General features: G+C 34.9%; 1 protein-coding gene across 4 annotated transcripts in view; it reads left to right on the top strand.

The window, feature by feature from the left end:
• The window catches only part of LOC101895210 (frequenin-1), a 107,189-nt gene that overhangs the window by 21,155 nt on the left and 67,615 nt on the right, over window positions 1–18,419 (top strand). For all 4 annotated transcript variants that reach the window (XM_005186011.4, XM_059121461.1, XM_005186010.4 and 1 more), the window contains one exon: window positions 11,824–12,484. In XM_005186011.4, the coding sequence (XP_005186068.1) occupies window positions 12,421–12,484 (64 nt within the window). In that variant the 5' untranslated portion in view covers window positions 11,824–12,420. The remainder of the gene's footprint in view (window positions 1–11,823; window positions 12,485–18,419) is intronic.

Raw genomic sequence — 18,419 nt, forward strand, 5'->3', positions numbered from 1 at the left:
GGTTCAAATGCCAGTACTTCTAGATACGAGAAAGATAATAATACTTATTGTAGCATTTTTTAAATGTTATAGTGTTAATTATAAATTAGCGTACATTTCGGGGATTCGCAAAATGGGGCCTTTTTCGATATTTGAAGAATTTTTAAAAAGTACGTGTGCAAAAAATCGATAATTTTATACATCTCCCGAACAGCTTTATATCTAAAATGTGACCACTTGTTAAATATGTATTTTCATTAGCTTATTATACCCATATTGCCCATATCAATATAGTAAATCCGGATCAATTCCGGGTTTTGGACACGGATTTTGAGTCAAATATGCGGGTTTGTCCCTCCAAAAAATAATATTTTTCCGGAATTAGGGTACAAATACCTCCCTCTAGAAAAAAATGGAAAAACTACTAAACTTAAGCTAAACCATAGGTTTAAATTGGTGCAATTTTTAAAAATACAATTGTTTAAAAGATTAATCTTATATAAATTTCCAACCGACATATATAATTTTTTAAATCTTCTTTTGGTGGTGTAATGAAGTTTTGGTTTGATTATATGTGGATTTACAGAGCCGTATACGGATTGGTCTCCCAAAATTTTTTTTCTAAACGGTCATTGCCTGGAAATATGCAACTGATAGGAAACCCGAGAGATACGACCTAGCCTGTTACTTTTGATCCATTTTAGTAAATTATCAAATTACGGGCCTCTAATTGGTTATTTTACCTCACCTCGAAGTTTTGGGGTAATTTCACCTGGACTCGTAATATATATACCAGTGAAGCTATACTTGATTATAATTGAAAAATAATTAAAACATTTATATTTTAAAAGTAAAGAAACCCAAAAAAAATACTTGAAATATCGCTAAAATCATCCTCATCATCATCAACCTCACATACAAAATAATATTAAATGCTAGATGGAGGCAACTTTCCGATTATTTATTATATTCGGCACATGTTCACAAGCATTTACAATTTGTTCAAGAATTTATGAGGATTTTTCAATCTTTGTTGTTGAGTACACACACATGTATGTGAATCACCTCAGAGTACCGGCGTCGATAACAAGTGTATGCTGCCTCAGTATCCCCATAACAACAACAAAAAATAATAATTTCCACCTAACAATACATGCCCACACCCGCACACATGCACGTGTTTGTACCTTCGTACATCTGTGTCATTACAAAATTTGTTTACATCTGAATAATTTTCTGGGCCAAAAACCTGTTTATACTCATATCAGTTAACAGAGGCATGCCTCCTGCATCCCCAGTGCAATGGGCATATAATACAAAAAAACCCATTTTGAAGGAGGGGAAGATGTAGGAGGTGCAGGAGCAGAAAAGCTGACACATTTTATACGACGACATTTTATTTGCATTCTTCCCCCAGTCCCCCTTATTTATGTTGTCATATTAAAGTGAACCCTCTCCATCCGTCCCTTACACTCCCGCCACACTAAATTATACTTTTATACAGTTGCATATGCTGACACCAGAAACGAGTTGAATGCGAATGCATGTAAAGGGTACTTGATAAACAATTGTGGGGGGAGAGTGGGTGGTTGGGGAAAAAATAGAAAATATTTTTATGAATATAAGTACACATAAGTAGTGCAGTATTCGTTCGTTCATTTCTTTGTTTGTTTCAAGTAGTGTGCAGGCACAGCACGTAGTCAAACTGACATCAATACAATTCCCAGGATAATTTTTTGCAAATAATTTGAATTGCAATATTTTATGCCGCAAAATGTTTCAAGTCATTGACTTAGACATGGAATTTGAGTAAATTTACGAGTAATTCTGCCATTAATATTTAATCAGAATTTTAATGTGGCTTTTAAGGTTTGACGTATTTGGTTTTATGGACTTTCTGAAATTAAGCGGAAATTTAAAAATAACTTTATGAAAAAGTTGAGTATCAATTAGAGCAGGCAATCTAAAAGCTAAAATTAGATGCGAATGGTTTCTGTTGTTCCTAATTGAAAAGATAACAATTGAGTAATTGGCTGAGCTTTCTCCGATTCTTGAAATTCTGTAGGTAATGTTTAAAATCGAAATATATATTAAATAATAAAATAATTAAGTAAAGACGTCAGAATATTGGAATGGATAATGATGTGTTCGACGGCGGTTTTTTTTTTCATTTTAAGACATCTAATTTTTTTTTGGAATTTGCATTATATAAAATCTGGCTAGGGAATCTGGAATTTAAGGTCAAATTACAACCTTTTTTCTTTTCAAAATTGTGCGATTCTAGGAGGGTTTTGTATGTGAGTAATTAAATATGCTTTAACATTTTTGTTAAAAAAGGCTATTCGGTAATAAAAAAAAAAAATAAATAAATAAATAAATAAAAATTAATATTAAATTTTAGAAAATCTAGTATTTTTATCAGTCGAATTGTTAGCATTTTTCTAAGAAAATATTTGAAGAAGACATATATAGATATATACAGGATGAGATAAAAAAAACTGTAACCAACTTCAGACAGCTGTCAATTCTAAGCCACTCGACCGACAGCTGTTAAAAATATTTCAGTGACAGCTCATTATATTATTTACAAGCGTACAAAAGCATTTTGGTGAGAATTTTCCAGGAAAAAAGTTATTCTTGATGGAATTCAAGTGTGAAAGGGTGATTTCTTTATATTTGGGAGGAAAGCCACAAGTGTCTATCGTTAGAGCACTCCAGCATTTAAATTTGAATAAACATTTTGTGTCTCGTACCATCGCCCCTTTACCGTGATATTGGTAGCATAGCCCGACGTCAAGGAAGTGGACGAAAAAAAAACATCAACATCAGCAGAATTGTTTCGAAAAGTAAAAAAGCGACTTGACCGAAACCTGCGTCGTAGTGGCCGAAAAATGTCTCGTGAGCTGAACATATCGCAATATTCTATTCGGCAAATATTGAAAAATGAGCTCGGGGTAAAGCCATTGAAATTTCAAAAAGTGCAAGAACTTACACCGCAACAGAAAGAAAATAGACTCAAAAGAGCTAAAGAGTTGCTTCGCTATGCTGAAAGTGGTGAACTGCCTAATTTCGTTTTCTCCGATGAGAAAACATTCGTTGCCCAGCATTTTGTAAACAAACAAACTGATCGTATTTACTTGCCAAAGAGGTCAGCTGAAAATGTGCGCCATGGCCACCAGAACTCAAGCGCCGGCCATGGTGATGGTGTGGGCCACCATAACAGCCCATGGTCACTCTCCGCTCGTATTAATCGACCGTGGCATCAGAATAAATGCCGAATATTATCGCGAAAATATTCTAAAGGGTGTATTAAAGCCTTGAGCACGCAAACATTTTGGCCGCAGACCTTGGACATTCCAACAGGACTCAGCACGCGCCACCCGAGAATGGTTATAACATGAGGTTCGTCACTTCATTTCCATCGCACAATGGCCACCAATATCTTTGGATACCAATCCATTGGACTATTGTGTCTGGAGTATTTTGGAAAGCAAGGTTGGCACTAAAAAATACCAAAGTGTCGATCACCTCAAGAAAGCGCTTCACTGGGAATGGGCCAAAATACAACAGAGCAATCTTCGGGCAGCGTGTGACGGTTTCATTGGCCATAATTCGTGCCAAAGGCGACCAATTCGAACAAATCTAAACTTATTCTAAAATTTGGAGCTGTTTCCGACACTCAATTTAATTCAATTCTTTCAATAAAACTTAAAAAAAAAAATTATAAATTATGACATTTGGCTTTGTTGAATTTTTTATTTCACCCTGTATGTGAATTGCAGATGGTATATACAATTCCCATACCAAACTTGAATCAGCATGAGTCTGTTCCTTCTAGTACCTTTTGTGATTGTGCCAAAAACTATGCAACACCTCGAAATATTGGTCTCCGATATAGTAAACCACATATCTTCCAATCTCCAATCTCGCCGAACTGAGCCGATCTAGCTATGTATGTCCGTCCGTCTGTCTGTCCATATTAATTTTGTAATATTATAATTGTCGCAATTATGGCCGATTTTATCGAAATTAAAAATGCAGGTGGGGGTGGGGCCAGAATAGAAGCCTATTGCTTTTGGAGATTATCGCATAATATTTTGGGGTTGAAATGGACCAAAAACTGAAAAATTTCATGATTTTGCAGTTGCTCTACAGGCCAGAATTATAAACCAATCGACGCGGAATTTTACATTGTGTTGGAGCCTAGAGCTGGACAGAAGCCTACCAATTTGGTAATTAGGCAATATTAAGCGGGTAAAATAAATCATAAATTTTATGTCAAAAAAGACGAAAATTTCCACTAATATATATATTTTTGTATTTTGATTCCGGCCAAATCACGACGGTATTAAAAGGTCACTTCTGACCATTATAGCCAAGATATCGGATATATTGCAAAATAAGTTTAATATATATGTAAACGAAATAGATCGAAGTTATTCCGCTTATAAGGCAAAAACCGTTGGAATGATTTTCACAATTCTCATCTATTCGGTATGGTCTATTGCCTGGAAAGGAAAGACCTAATAAATCGACTTACAATTTTAAATTTTGTAAAGTTTTCGTCATGTTGCAAAATGAACTATATTGCCGAATATATTTTTGGAACCTCCCAAATAGCAATAACAGCAATAACATTACAAATAATTTTATCTCACCTAAAAATAAATTATTTTTGGTTGTGGGACATATCTGTTCTTCTCTTTTAACTTATAAATTGTAGTATGAATTTCATAGATTTTTTCGAAATTTTTATACCCACCACCAAAGTATGGAGGGTATATTAAGTTAGTCATTCCGTTTTTAACACCTCGAAATATACATTTTAGATCCCACAAAGTATATTCTTGATCAGCATAAAATTCTATGTCGATTTATCAATGTCTGTCCGTCTATGCGTCTGTCCGTCTGTGGAAATCACTCTAGCTCCGGAACGAACTGAAGTAGGTTGATAAAACGGTACCTCCCGATATTGGCTGTTTTGATGATTTTAGAGACATTATTTACCGGAAATATTTCAAAGTTAGTATTTGAAGTTCGTACTGAATTCTACAGCCTATGACAGAAAATTTTCTGTGCAGGCCTTTGTATATCAACCAAATAACGGTACTCCCAATATTCGGTATTTTGATGATTTAAGCGACATTATTTACCGGTATTGTTTCAAATTTCGCATTTGAAGTTCGTAGTGGATATTACAGCCCATGAAAGAAAATTGTCTGTGCAGGTCCACGTTTTATAACCCCCATGGTACCTACCTATATTAGGTATGTTGATGATTTTAGCTACATTATAAACTGATTTTTTCAAGTTCCGCAGTTGAATATGGTAATACCTTGTCAAAGTTGCCTGTGCAGGTCCACGTCGTCGTATAGACCCTAATATACGGCTACATTCGATATTTTTAAGATTTTAACAGAATTTTTAACGGATTAAATTTTTTTTTTTTTTTTGAAAATTGTTAAATTTTTACCAAATGGTGGAGGGTATTCAAAGTTCGGCCCAGGCGAACTTACATCTTTTTTACTTGTTGATTTTATTTTATTTTATTGCTTATTGATTATGGTCTGCATTTCGTCTTATTTTTCTGTCTTCAGATTTAAAATTCAATTCTTGCATCAAATTGAGGGACTTAAATTCATACACATATTCTTATCAATCGAATCGGGATATCGAAGGATATTCAAAAATCTAATGCCCAACTTCCAATATTTAGTTTTATCAATGTTTCAATAATCCCATCATATACCATATTTTTTCCAAACAATCGCTCATACGACTTATCCTTTCCATGGAAGTTTTCTCCAGTTCCATTTTCTTCAATGGAGTGTTATTGTTAGAGAGCGTGAAAGTGTTTTGAGCAAATGTTTCTGTTAAAAATGTCTTCTATGCTTGAAAAGTTTTGCGGGGTATAAGCAATTGCAGTGTTATTTGAAGAGTTGTTGGGAAATTCTTCTACTTGCCTTTTTTCCACTTGGCCTTTACGAAGTGTGTGAGTGTATGTGGATAGATGGATTGTGTGGAAGAACGATGATGACGATGAGGGCGATGGTGAAGAAGAAGGTTAAGTAGAAGGAAAAACTATAATAATTTAATAACTTATACGAACATGAAAGCATTTCTCCCATACGAGTATATGAAGAAGACATAACAAAGACCGAACGTACGAGGTTGATTGTAAAGTGTTTACTTAAAGATAAATTCAGGCGCTCTTCTTCGTATTTGTCTTTATAAATAGTTGAGCAAGTGTTTGGCGTAGTCCTTGTTGCCAAAGCGCTGAATGCTTTGCCACATGTTTTTCTTTTTATTTTTTTTTTATTTTTTGGTCTGGGTGTTATACATTTAATAAGGCATATTTTGTAAAGGATATGTGTGATTGGTGTGCATGTTGAAAAAAAAAAACTGAAACTGAAACAAAAAAGCCTGTTACATGTGTTTTCGGTCTATGAGGGTGCTATCTGCTATCCAAGGATCTGTGGGTAAAAAAAGAATCTGTTTCATGTTCGTTACTGGCATCGTGTTAAGCAAAGAAAAGTGTATAACCCAACACCAGGGCATGTGAAATTTCATCTTGAGTTCACACGAATAGGTAAAACAAAACAAAAAATGTATATTTCCTTGCATCCTTCGTTCGGGTTACATATGCTTCTTGGGGTAGGCGTACGTATGTTTTTAAACTCTTACAACTGCATATTGAAATATGTTCGGAGAATCGTAAAACAGCAGGCATTAGGCAATGCAACAACACAAAGGATTGCGATCATTAAAAGGAATGGAGGCGAGTGTGAAAGATACAGACAGATAATTTTGCTGTTGAAAGAATGTGTGTATATCCACAATCAGTGAACAGGATGTAAGGACGTGCAGATTGAAAGAAGTTGTCACGGTGTTTTCAAAAAAGTCTTTAAATAATAAGAAACATATGCAGGGTGAGATAAAAACAAGTAAAAAAGCTGTAAGTTCGGCCGGGCCGAACTTTGAATACCCTCCACCATTTAGAACGAATTTGAAAATTTCCAAAAAAATAAATTCCATTAAAAATTCTGTTAAAATCTTAAAAATACCGAATGTAGCCGTATATCAGGGTCTATACGACGACGTGGACCTGCATAGGCAACTTTTGTCACAAACTATTACAATATTCAAATGCAAAATTGAAAAAATAAAATCTGTTTGTAATGAACTAAAATCATCAAAATACCGAATATAGGGAGGTACCATGGGGGTTATAAAACGATGACCTGCACAGTCAATTTTCTGGCATATGCTGTGTATCCTATACGAACTTCAAATGCCAAATTTTAAACAATTTCAGTGAATAAATTCGCTGAAATCATCAAAATGCCGAATATCCGGAGGGACTGTTATATGGGGGCTATACCAAAAAGTGGACCTACATGGCCCATTTTCAATACCAAACGTCCTGCAGGCATAATATACATTTGATTAAAAATGTATCAACTTATATTATTTCATTCGAAAGCTAGAGTGATTTCCACAGACGGACAGACGGATAGAAGGACAGACGGACGGACATTGCTAAATCGACATATAATTTTATGCTGATCAAGAATACATATACTTTATGGGGTCTAAAATGTATATTTCGAGGCGTTACAAACGGAATGACAGATTTAATATACCCTCAATGCTATGGTGGAGGGTATAAAATACTGCAACAAAGTCATACGCCATAATTTAATTTTTTTTTAAATTTTATTGAATGAAAGCAAAAAAATTCGGAAATAGCATAAAATTTTAGAATAAGTTTAGATTTTTTCGAATTGGTCACCTTTGGCACGAATTATGACCTTCACAAGGCCAATGAAACCGTCACACGCTGTCCGAATGTCGCCCTGCGGTATTTTGGCCCATTCCCGGCGAAGCCCTTGCCTGAGGTGATCAACACTTTGGTATTTTTTAGTGCCAACCTTGCTTTCCAAAACAAAATACAATAGTCCAACGGATTGGTATCCGGAGATTTTGGTGGCCATTGTGCTCTTAAAATTCAGCGAGGAGCTTCATTTTGTAACCATTCTTGGGTGGCGCGTGGATATATTTATACAGGATATTTTCGCTATAATATTCTGCATTTATTCTGATGCCACGGTACGAGAGGAGAGCGACCATCGGCTGTTATGGCGGCCTACACCATCACCATGGCCGGCGCTTGAGTTCTGCTGGCCAATCGAAGGTGCACATTTTCAGCTGACCTCTTTGGCAAGTAACTACGATAATTTTGTTTGTTTACAAACTGCTGGACAACAAATGTTTTCTCATAGGAGAAAACCAAATTGGGCTTTTTACCACTTTCGGCCAAGCGAAGCAACTCTTTAGCTCTTTTGAGTCTATTTTTTTCCGTTCCGGTGTAAGTCTTTTTTTTTTTTTTTTTTGAATTTCAATGGAATATTGCGATATGTCCAGCTCACGAGCCATTTTAGCTCGTCGGCCACTGCGACGCGGATTTCGATCAAGTCACTTCTTTACTTTTCGAACCATTTCTGCTGTTGTTGTTGTTTTCTTCTGTCCACTTCCTTGACGTCGGGCTACGCTATCAGCATCACGGTATCGTGCGATGGTCCGAGACACAAGAGACGCTTGAGTACCATCACGAATAACTTTTGTTTTCTGGAAAATTCTCACCAAAATGTTTTTGGACGCTTGTAAACAATATAATGAGCTGTCGCTGGAATAATTTTAACAGCTGTCGAACGATTGACTTAGAAATGAAAGCAGTCTGAAGTTAGTTGCAGTTTTCTCATCTCACACCGTATTTATTAACATTTTTTCGCTTCACTAAAAAATCGAAATACCAAATTAGTTAATCATTAAATAGACTAAAATTTCTAAGACCTACAAGTGACGCTATACAAAAAATTTGAATGAATAAAGATGTCTAGCCGTAAAAATGCTGGCAAAAAAAATTAACAATGATTACTCAATGAAAAGTTATATGTCATATTACAAACCTTTTGAATTAACTCCGAAGACTGTTGGCCTACAAAATCCATAATAGGAAAAATCACAGATGTCCTATTTGTGATCACTGTTCGCCATTTCACATTTTCGAAGTGAAAAATATTTTTCCAAGTAATCAAAGAAAAACGAAAATAAAACTGAGGCGAAAAAATAACAAAAGAAATGCAACAAATACAAGATATAGGCGACGACACTCTCAAAGTAAGAAGGGAAATTTTAATTAACGTAATTCGTATTCTATTGGTGAAAGGAAACACGGCCACAAATCTTGAGTAAAGTACTAAGTGTAATTAAATCGGATTGACTGGCCACAAGGCCAGTCATTGCCGTTTAACGTTAAACGAACAAAATGAGTTTTCGAATTAAGAATGACATTAAACAAAAAATAATAATAATATTCGAGAAAAAGTTTTAGGTCCTATTGAGGTAAAAAGAAACCTATGTCGACAACATCGAAACAACAGGCAATAAAAAAATACATATCAGTACTAATTTCAGAACAATAAGAAATTAAATGTATTATTAAACCCCCTTGTAAATCCAAATTTATTTTGGTTGATTTTTTTTTTTAATAATGCCATATATTCCAGCAAAATTCTATCCTTTGGTTTTTAACCAACGGCATTTGCGCTATATTTATGCCACTTGTCGTGCTGGTAGATTTTCAAAACAATTTTGTTGTGGTCTAATTTAACAGTTGGTCATTCAAAATTCTAGGCTTTCACGTCGATTGGTCTTGTGACCTGAAGAGAGATTGCAAACTTTGGAAAGTTTTCAGTTTTTGGTCTATTTCAACTTATAAAAAAACATCTTCCAAGGCCAGAATAAAGGTCCTAACACAGCCCCAGAGTTACGTGAGGTTTATTGGCATATTGTTTACATAAAAGTTATGGTATTATTTTACCAGCTAAATATTGCCCTAATGCCCACATTGGTAGGTCCTAAACTGTAACTCCATATAATCTTCCGCGTTGATTGGAGTAACTGTAGAACTGTAAAAACAAGAAAAATTTCCGTTTTTGGTCTATTTCAACCCCTACATATAATGCGATCCTCTCCAAAAACAATAGGCTGCACCTCGGACCCTAACCCCACCTTCATTTTCAATTTCGTGAGGATCGGACAATATTTGCGACCTGCAGCTTGCTTACAAATTAACATGGACAGACGGACGGACGAACATACATATCCAGATCGACGAAACCCAACATCTTTTCATAATCAAATTGGACACCACCGTATCAAAATCCTACAAACGAAGAGTGACCTCAATATCAAATTTCAGAATTTAAGCTTCATCTATTCACTCAGTGGCAAATTTAGTACTATTTAGTACCTTTTCGAACACTCATAGTACGCAATCCCAAATCCAACTCCTTTATAACAAATTTATTAAAGTACCTGCTATATCCTAAGATCCAATTCTACATTTTCTACCATACTTTTCATACAGTTGCACTACGAATGTCCAAAACTACCAACTTCTCTTCACGCAAGACACCAACAGTAACCTCGATACCAAATTTCAGAATTCCATTTCTATGCCAACCCCCAACCACACATTTTGTGGATTTTGCACTTTTCGTACGTTCTTAGTATGAATCTATAATACCACTAATATAAAATTTTAGGCTTTTAGCCCTATCCTTTCACCCAATACCAAATTTAGTGTCATTTAGTACTTTTCGTACAAATATAGGTCTTATTTTCTAAGCCACCGCCAAAGCTCAAATACAGACACCATCAGTAATTCAACTTTCAAATTTCTAAATTGTATCTCTATTCCTTCACCAAATACCAGATAAAGCATCATTTAGTACTTTTCGTAACGTTATAGTACACATTTCAAAGCCCACTTCTTTATCGCAAACCTACCACCAAAAGGGCCCCCAATACACAATTTTAAAATTCCAGGTTCATCCGTTCACCCTAAACCAGACTGAACCAAATTTAGTACCAAATAGTATAGTTCGCTCACATGATTCTCATACCCAATTCCAAGTTTTAGATCTATTGTCTAAAATACACTGTATGTATGTGGGAAAATTAACTGACGACTTGCCTTGATCGGCTGCAAAGGGATTTCTGCTCAGGATACCAGAGGTCTGAACCTGATGCAGTTCGAGTTTCAAGCTAACAATTCATCACGCTATAACACGGAAGTTCGACTCCTGGCGAATGAGAACTTCGGTGTTCTTACACAACAAGTTCATCTCCAAAGGAACTTCCGACATCACCAATTTTCGGATTTTGGAGAGAGTTTTAGAAGCATTAAAGAAAATACCGAAAATTCCACTCCCTTCACACTTTGATACGAAGTCCTTCGTCCTTTCGGCCGCACATTTCATTCATTGACATGCCCTGCATATGTAACTATGTATGGAAAGCAAACTTTTTAGCAAACAAACTAGTCATAAGAATTCTATAAATATTTCATATGTTTAATTGCTTACATGGCTACCTGTCGAAAGGTGACAGCCAACAAGTTGATTGATGTCAGAATAAAAGTCAATTTTGTGTACTCATGTCTCACGCCCCAAGTCTTTGCTAACAAAAAAATCAATTGTCAATAATAACGATGGAACACCGGGTCGTATTATGAATGACCCACAAAATATCCAACATATTTTATTTATCATACGCACCATACAACGACCTCCATACAATATGTGTGCTTAACAAATAATAAAACAATTGTAATTAAACATATTTTATTATAACAATAAATGTGAATTGTAATTCAATATTTCACATTCGAATTGAATCATGTCATTCATTGTCCATTGCTATAACATTAAACATTTTATTTCTCCGTGTGTAACTAATTAAATTTTTTTATGTATTTTTTTTGGTCATTCTTTGCAGGCTTTCATTATGCAAATTGTAAAACGCTGTAATCAATTATGACATCAATTGTAACAATCGCCAGCTCTGTTCTGTACGTTTTTTAATTGAATTATCAAACAAAAAACCGGGGAAAATAGCAATACAATTTTAATAAGAACATTCAAATAGTCGACTACTGGAAAAATAACCCAAGGCTAGATTACAGGCATACGATAAAGTCCACACTAACTCTCTTTTTGCCGACTTAACAAAGAAAATGAACCAGTCGACCGTAACATGAAAGTCATTTAGTCAATCAATAAACGTCAATTCACAAAAGAAGAGCAAGAAGAAGAAGAAGTAGAAGTTTCGCCAACCTACAAACAAACAAACAGGCCAAAACGAAAAGCACATACACCTCTTTGCCACAGAGGGACGGCGGATATACATACCACACAAAAGCCATTAAGCTATTTTGGCCACAACGAATTACAACAAACAATACCACAACAACAAAAATAACAACAACTGTATGGAATTCGGCCGTAATCAATAAAGCTACCTCCCTCGCCCCTCTAGAGACACTATCACCTTGAGCTCACCGAGTCGCCAAAGAACAGGACAAAAAACGTCAACATGGGAAAGAAAAGTTCAAAATTGAAACAGGAGACGATCGATCGTCTGACAACGGATACCTACTGTAAGTAATTGTTTGATTTAATTAAATTATTAAATATAATTGTTTATTGAATGAGGGGGATATTTAGAAGTATACTGAGGACTTTGCGTTGGTTTATATAATTGGTTCAGTCTTGTTGTTTGCTGTACTTTGTATTGGGTATCAGAGTCGACAAAATAATTCAAAATTTCATAAAAATCTTGAATATTTGTCAAATTAGGAGCGGTCGTAGGATTTTAGACACAAAATAAAAATTGTCAAAATTGTTGTTGCAAAATAGTTAGGGTTAATCCCATTATTGTTATTTTTATAAAAACAACGTCTGTTTATTATTGAAAAAATATGGTAATGTTTAACAGGGTGTTAGGAAGGGAATACTTAGGTTTCGAAAAGTAAAACTTTTTTGCCCACTTAAAAGTGCGTTGTAAGATTTTGAAGATTTTCCAAAAGAATCTTGGTTTAATATAATTATTTGGTTCATCTTCTATGAGGTTACGATCTCGACACCTGGGTAAAAAAAGTTTATTTGTCATAGTTTTTTTTTTTTTTTTTTTTAATAACTTCTGGGGAGAATATCCCAGACAAAAATGAGGGAAATTGTAAGGTTTAAATTGTCTTCAACATTTACAACATCAAAAACATACCGGAATATTCGGTTAATAAAGTTGTTCTGAAATATACACACCATTAGCAAAGTCAAAATTGCTATTCAATTGGTACGGTGATGTTACTCCTCATTTTCATTTAGAAAGTTGTTTGAAGTACAGATTTGCAGAAAAATCGATTAGAAAATTTGGCTATGGCCACAGAAAACTTAAAAAACTTTACCTGTTCGGAAATATAGAAAAAATATAAAATGAACAAATTAGAAAGTATAGTTGACAATTTTACACTTCAGCAATTTGGCACAATCAAGTAAAAATGCACAATGCTACTTCATGTATTCCCTTTATAATTTTAGAAAAAAGCGATCAGTTTTCTGTATATTCCGAATTTCGAAAATTCAGTACAATAATGCGGCAAAAAAAAATAAAAAAACAGTAAGTTCCGCCAGGCCCCCAACCACTTGGAAGGAATTTTCAATGTTTTAAAAAAATCCATTGAAAAATACTGCTAAAAAATTGTGACAAAAATCATCAAAATGCCGAATATTTGGAGGTAGAGTTTTATGGGGACTATATCAAAATTTAGACCTACAGTACATTTATGTATATGAGGGTTAACCCACTGGATTTGGATTTAAATTGTCATATCCATTACTTTTACTTCAAATAAATCCTCTCAAAGTAGGTTAACCCTACAAAAAGTTCTAACGTAAACATGGCACTACAGTGACAGTTTCACGCAAGGAAGTTTCTTACATAATGGGGAACATTTTACCAATTTACAGAAAATCTGGTTTAAAATTGTGAATAGAGCTGTTAATAGGCCTTAAATCTGTCGGTACAGTTATATGGGGGCTATACCAATCTTTGGACCCATATAGCTAATTTTCAATACCACTAGTCTTGCAGAACAAACATACATCTGATTTAAACTTTATAAACCTGTTTCATTTCGTTCGGAAGCTAGATTAATTTAAACAGACGGACAGAAAAACGGATCATCGTTAAATCGACATAGAATTTTATGGTACATCGTAATATTTTTATCAAACTTAGATCGAGTTCGGAGATGAAAAATTTGGGTCCATTCCTCCTGGTTTTATTTGGCTGGAAAACCACAAGTGGCTATCGTTAGAGCACTCCAGCATTTAAATGTGAATAAATCGTTTGTGTCTCGTACCATTGCTCGTTACCGCGATACTGGTGGCGTAGCCCGACGTCAAGGTAGTGGACGGAAGAAAACAGCAACATCAGCAGAAATGGTTGGAAAAGTAAATAAGCGACTTGATCTAAGTCCGCGTCGCAATGGCTGAAAAATGGCTCGTGAGCTAAACATATAGCAATATTCCATTCGGCAAATATTGAAAAATGAGTTTGGAGTAAAGCCACTGAAATTCCTAAAAGAGCAAGCACTTAAACCACAACAGAAAGAAAATAGACTCAAAAGAGCTAATATACTGCTCATATACTGCCGAATTTGGTTTTCTTCGATGAGAAAACATTCGTAGTCCAGCAGTTTATAAACAAGCAAAATGATTGTGTTTACTTGCCAAAGAGGTCAGCTGAAAATGTACACTTTCGGTTGGCCACCAGAACTCAAGCGCCGGCCGTGGTGATGGTGTAGGCCACCATAACAGCCGATGGTCGCTCTCCGCTCGTATTAATCGACCGTGGCATCAGAATAAATGCCGGATATAATCACGAAAATATTCTGGAGGGTGTATTAAAGCATTGGCCACGCACACATTTTGGCCGCACACCTTTTATATTCTTACAGGACTCAGCAACATCGCACTCAGCACGCGCCACCCGATAGTGGTTACAAAATGGGGTTCCAGCACACAATGGCTACCAAAATCTCCGGATCCCAATCCGTTGGACTATTGTGTCTGGAGTATTTTGGAAAGCAAGGTATTAAAAAATACCAAAGTGTCGATCACCTCAAGCAAGTGCTTCGCCTGGAATGGGCCAAAATACCGCAGAGCAAAATTCGGGCAGCGTGTATGGGAGCACCAACCGTTTTCGGTATTTTGATGATTTTCGTCACATTTTTCTACGGATTTGTCTTAAAGTTGGTATTTGTTGGTCATAATGGGTTGTAGCTCCGGTGACCGATGATTGTTTGTATGTGTCCACGTTTTTGTGTAGCCCCCATATGAAGGGCTCACAGCTATACCGAACTAAGTCATAAAAACATAATTAGAAGATATTTAGAGGTAAAATAAATGCACTGCCATTAATTTCTGGAAGGAATATTTTAGTCTACCAAATGAAAATGTAAAAGTCTATATTCAAAATTAACTAATGATATTAATTTAAAATAAGAATAAATTAAATATATAACTAAAAAGATATTCAAAAACAAAAAAAATCTACTTTGGTTCATTATTACTCTGAATAAAATTTCAAGGTTTCACAGCTAAAGCGAACCAAATCAAAAAAATAAAATAAAGTGTTCGTTATATGACTAAATATAGTTAACTTAACCGATTAATTTCCCACTAGTTTCGGAGTTTTATTTTAAGTCATGTCTTGGTTTGGCGGCTGGCAGCTGCGGGTGCTTCTATTGTAATTGACAATCATTGTGATTTTTAGGAAAATAAAATAAAATCATTTTTTTTAATAAATTAATGTTAACAGAAGAGTAAGAAGAAATAAGAAGGTAAAGTCATGCAATTATATGTTTACATTTTTATACCCTTCACCATAGTATGGAGGGTATATTACGTTTGTAATTCCGTTCGTAACACCTCGAAATATACATTTTAGAACCCATAATATATTCTTGATCAGCATAAAATTCTATGTCGATTTAGCGAGGTACGTCCGGCTGTCCATCTGTTCGTCTGTGGAAATCACTCTAGCATCCGAACGAAATGAAGTAAGTTGATAAAAATTTACTCAAATGTGTATTATGTCTGCAGGACTTTTGGTATTGAAAATGGACCATGTAGGTGCACGTCTTCGTATAGCCCCCATGTAACGGTACCTCCCGATATGCGGTACTATTACCGGAACTATTTCAAATTTAGTATTTGAAGTTCGTAATGAATACTACAGCCTATGACTGCAAATTGTCTGTGCAGGTCCACGTCTTCGTATAGCCCCTAATATACGGTTACATTCGATATTTTTAAGATTTTAACAGAATTTTTAATGGATTTTAATTTTTTGAAAATTGCCAATTTTGTACCAAATGGTGGAAGGTATTGAAAGTTAGGCCCGGCCTTACCTACAGCTTTTTTTACTTGTTTTTTTCTTTTCAAAGATATGCATTTCACAACATCTCTTTGTCAAAATGTATATTTATAAATCCATTGTACATACAACTCAGAGATGGGAACCTGCTTTCTAGGCAGGGACATTTGACAGAGTAAATTACACAAAATGCAGATATCGATATGCTTATTTGAAATGACTTTACCTTCTTAATTTTACCATGGTTTCAACACATATTTACAAATAAAAAATTCGTCATTTCCGTCATCATTTTTGGGGCTCATCTTCATTACTGGAAAAATCACTAGCACTGCTATTATTACTATCCATTTATAGAAAACACTGAATTTTTAATAGTGCTGATTCAAAGTGAAACACACTGACTTGGTTCATTTTTGCTTTAAAAAAAGTCTAAAATGGCATTCGTTGACTTTGGTTTTTTACCGTCATCTTTGGAACGAAACACTTTTTGACATTGTGCTTTACAGGGTAAACAGCGTTTCCATATACGGGAACATTGACACTAATTTCAGCATTTTTTATTTTTCATGACTTGGTTCGGTATAGCAGTGAGCCCTCCATATAATGGTACCTCCGAATATTCGGTATTTCGATAATTTTCGCGAAAATTTTCCACGGATTTTTCTAAAAATCGGTATTTATAGTTCATAATGGGTTCTAGCTCCGATGGCAAAACACTGAAAACTTAGGTCCATGTTTTCCTATACCTCAAATATAACGCTACCCACCGATATTCGATAATCCTAGTCACATCTACCTATGACTTTATTTCAATTTGGTATTTAAGAAGATATGGTAGATGACAATCCCTAAAATATAAAATTGTGTATAATGTTCCCGTTTTGGTATGGCCCTCCATATACGGCCTCACTCACTATAAGGTTATATGGAAAGCTTAACAGCATTATCCCAACGATCTTACTGGTATTTGTAGTTTAAAGTGGAACACATTTGAATTATGATACTATTATATAGAAATGTTTTCTTTACTCAATCCATGTTTGGATATTTTGAGGACCTTAACATCTTTTTTCGACTGGAGGGGATAAAATCCAGTATTTTTACATATTGATTAAAAAAATTTTTTCCCCATGAATGGTCTCAACTTTTAATGAAACCCTCATAGAGTACTAACATTTGGTTATCCTTACCAAATGCCAATTTTTTGCCAATGCCCATCTGGAATGTCTCATAGGACATATATCATTTCCATCATTTGCCAGGAAATTGTCGATTTGATTGAGGAAATGATTAATGTTGCGGCATTTGAATGAATAAATCATGAGGATAATGTGCTTTTAATTTACGTTTCTATGTAAATGTGTTTATGCGTGTGTATGTGTGTGTGTGTTTGAGTGAGTGCTACGCTTACTTGCATAAGCTAAAAGCCCTTGGATTGCTCGTTTTATATCCATTTTTTTGGTGTGTGGTACTTTACTGGAATGTGCTGAATGCGATATCCATCATGGCATGTGCCAGTTTCGAATATGCAATGTAAATTGCAAATTGTTGTTGCTGGTCGGTCATTAATGTTCATAAAATTGACCATTACACATGGTTTAATCAAGCATAAAAACTGTATGTGAAATTTTGTGGCAGTGGTGGTGGTTTGGTTGGTTGTTTTCTATTGAGAACAGAACATTCCAGTGGTTGTTGTTTTTTGTTTTTCATGCAGCAAATCGGGAATATGGTCTGCAAATAATACAATTCGAAATAATTAAGTTTTTATTGGTTTTTAATGGGGGACGATTTAAATCAAAACAAAAAGAAAATGCAGGTCGTCAATTAGGACATGATATTTTCGGAAAATAGGGGATTGAGTTTAACATATACATCTGTCAAAGGAATGCAATACGTATACGTAATATATCCTAGGAAAAATAATAGTAGAGATATTGAAGCGAAATATAGAAGAAAAAAATAGTAAAATAGTATCAGTTGGTTTTGCCGACAAATGTATACCCCCGGTCTTGAGTTTTGATTATTTAAATTGTTGACTCTTTAGGGGGGAGGTTCCGAATCAGGCCAATTTTAACCAATTCGTATATGATCTAAGACTGATATCGACTACTTCCTATATATTATATGAGATATGTTCAATATAACGGATA

This window comes from Musca domestica, unplaced genomic scaffold, assembly GCF_030504385.1.
Source record: "Musca domestica strain aabys unplaced genomic scaffold, Musca_domestica.polishedcontigs.V.1.1 2, whole genome shotgun sequence".
Lineage (NCBI taxonomy): Eukaryota > Metazoa > Arthropoda > Insecta > Diptera > Muscidae > Musca > Musca domestica.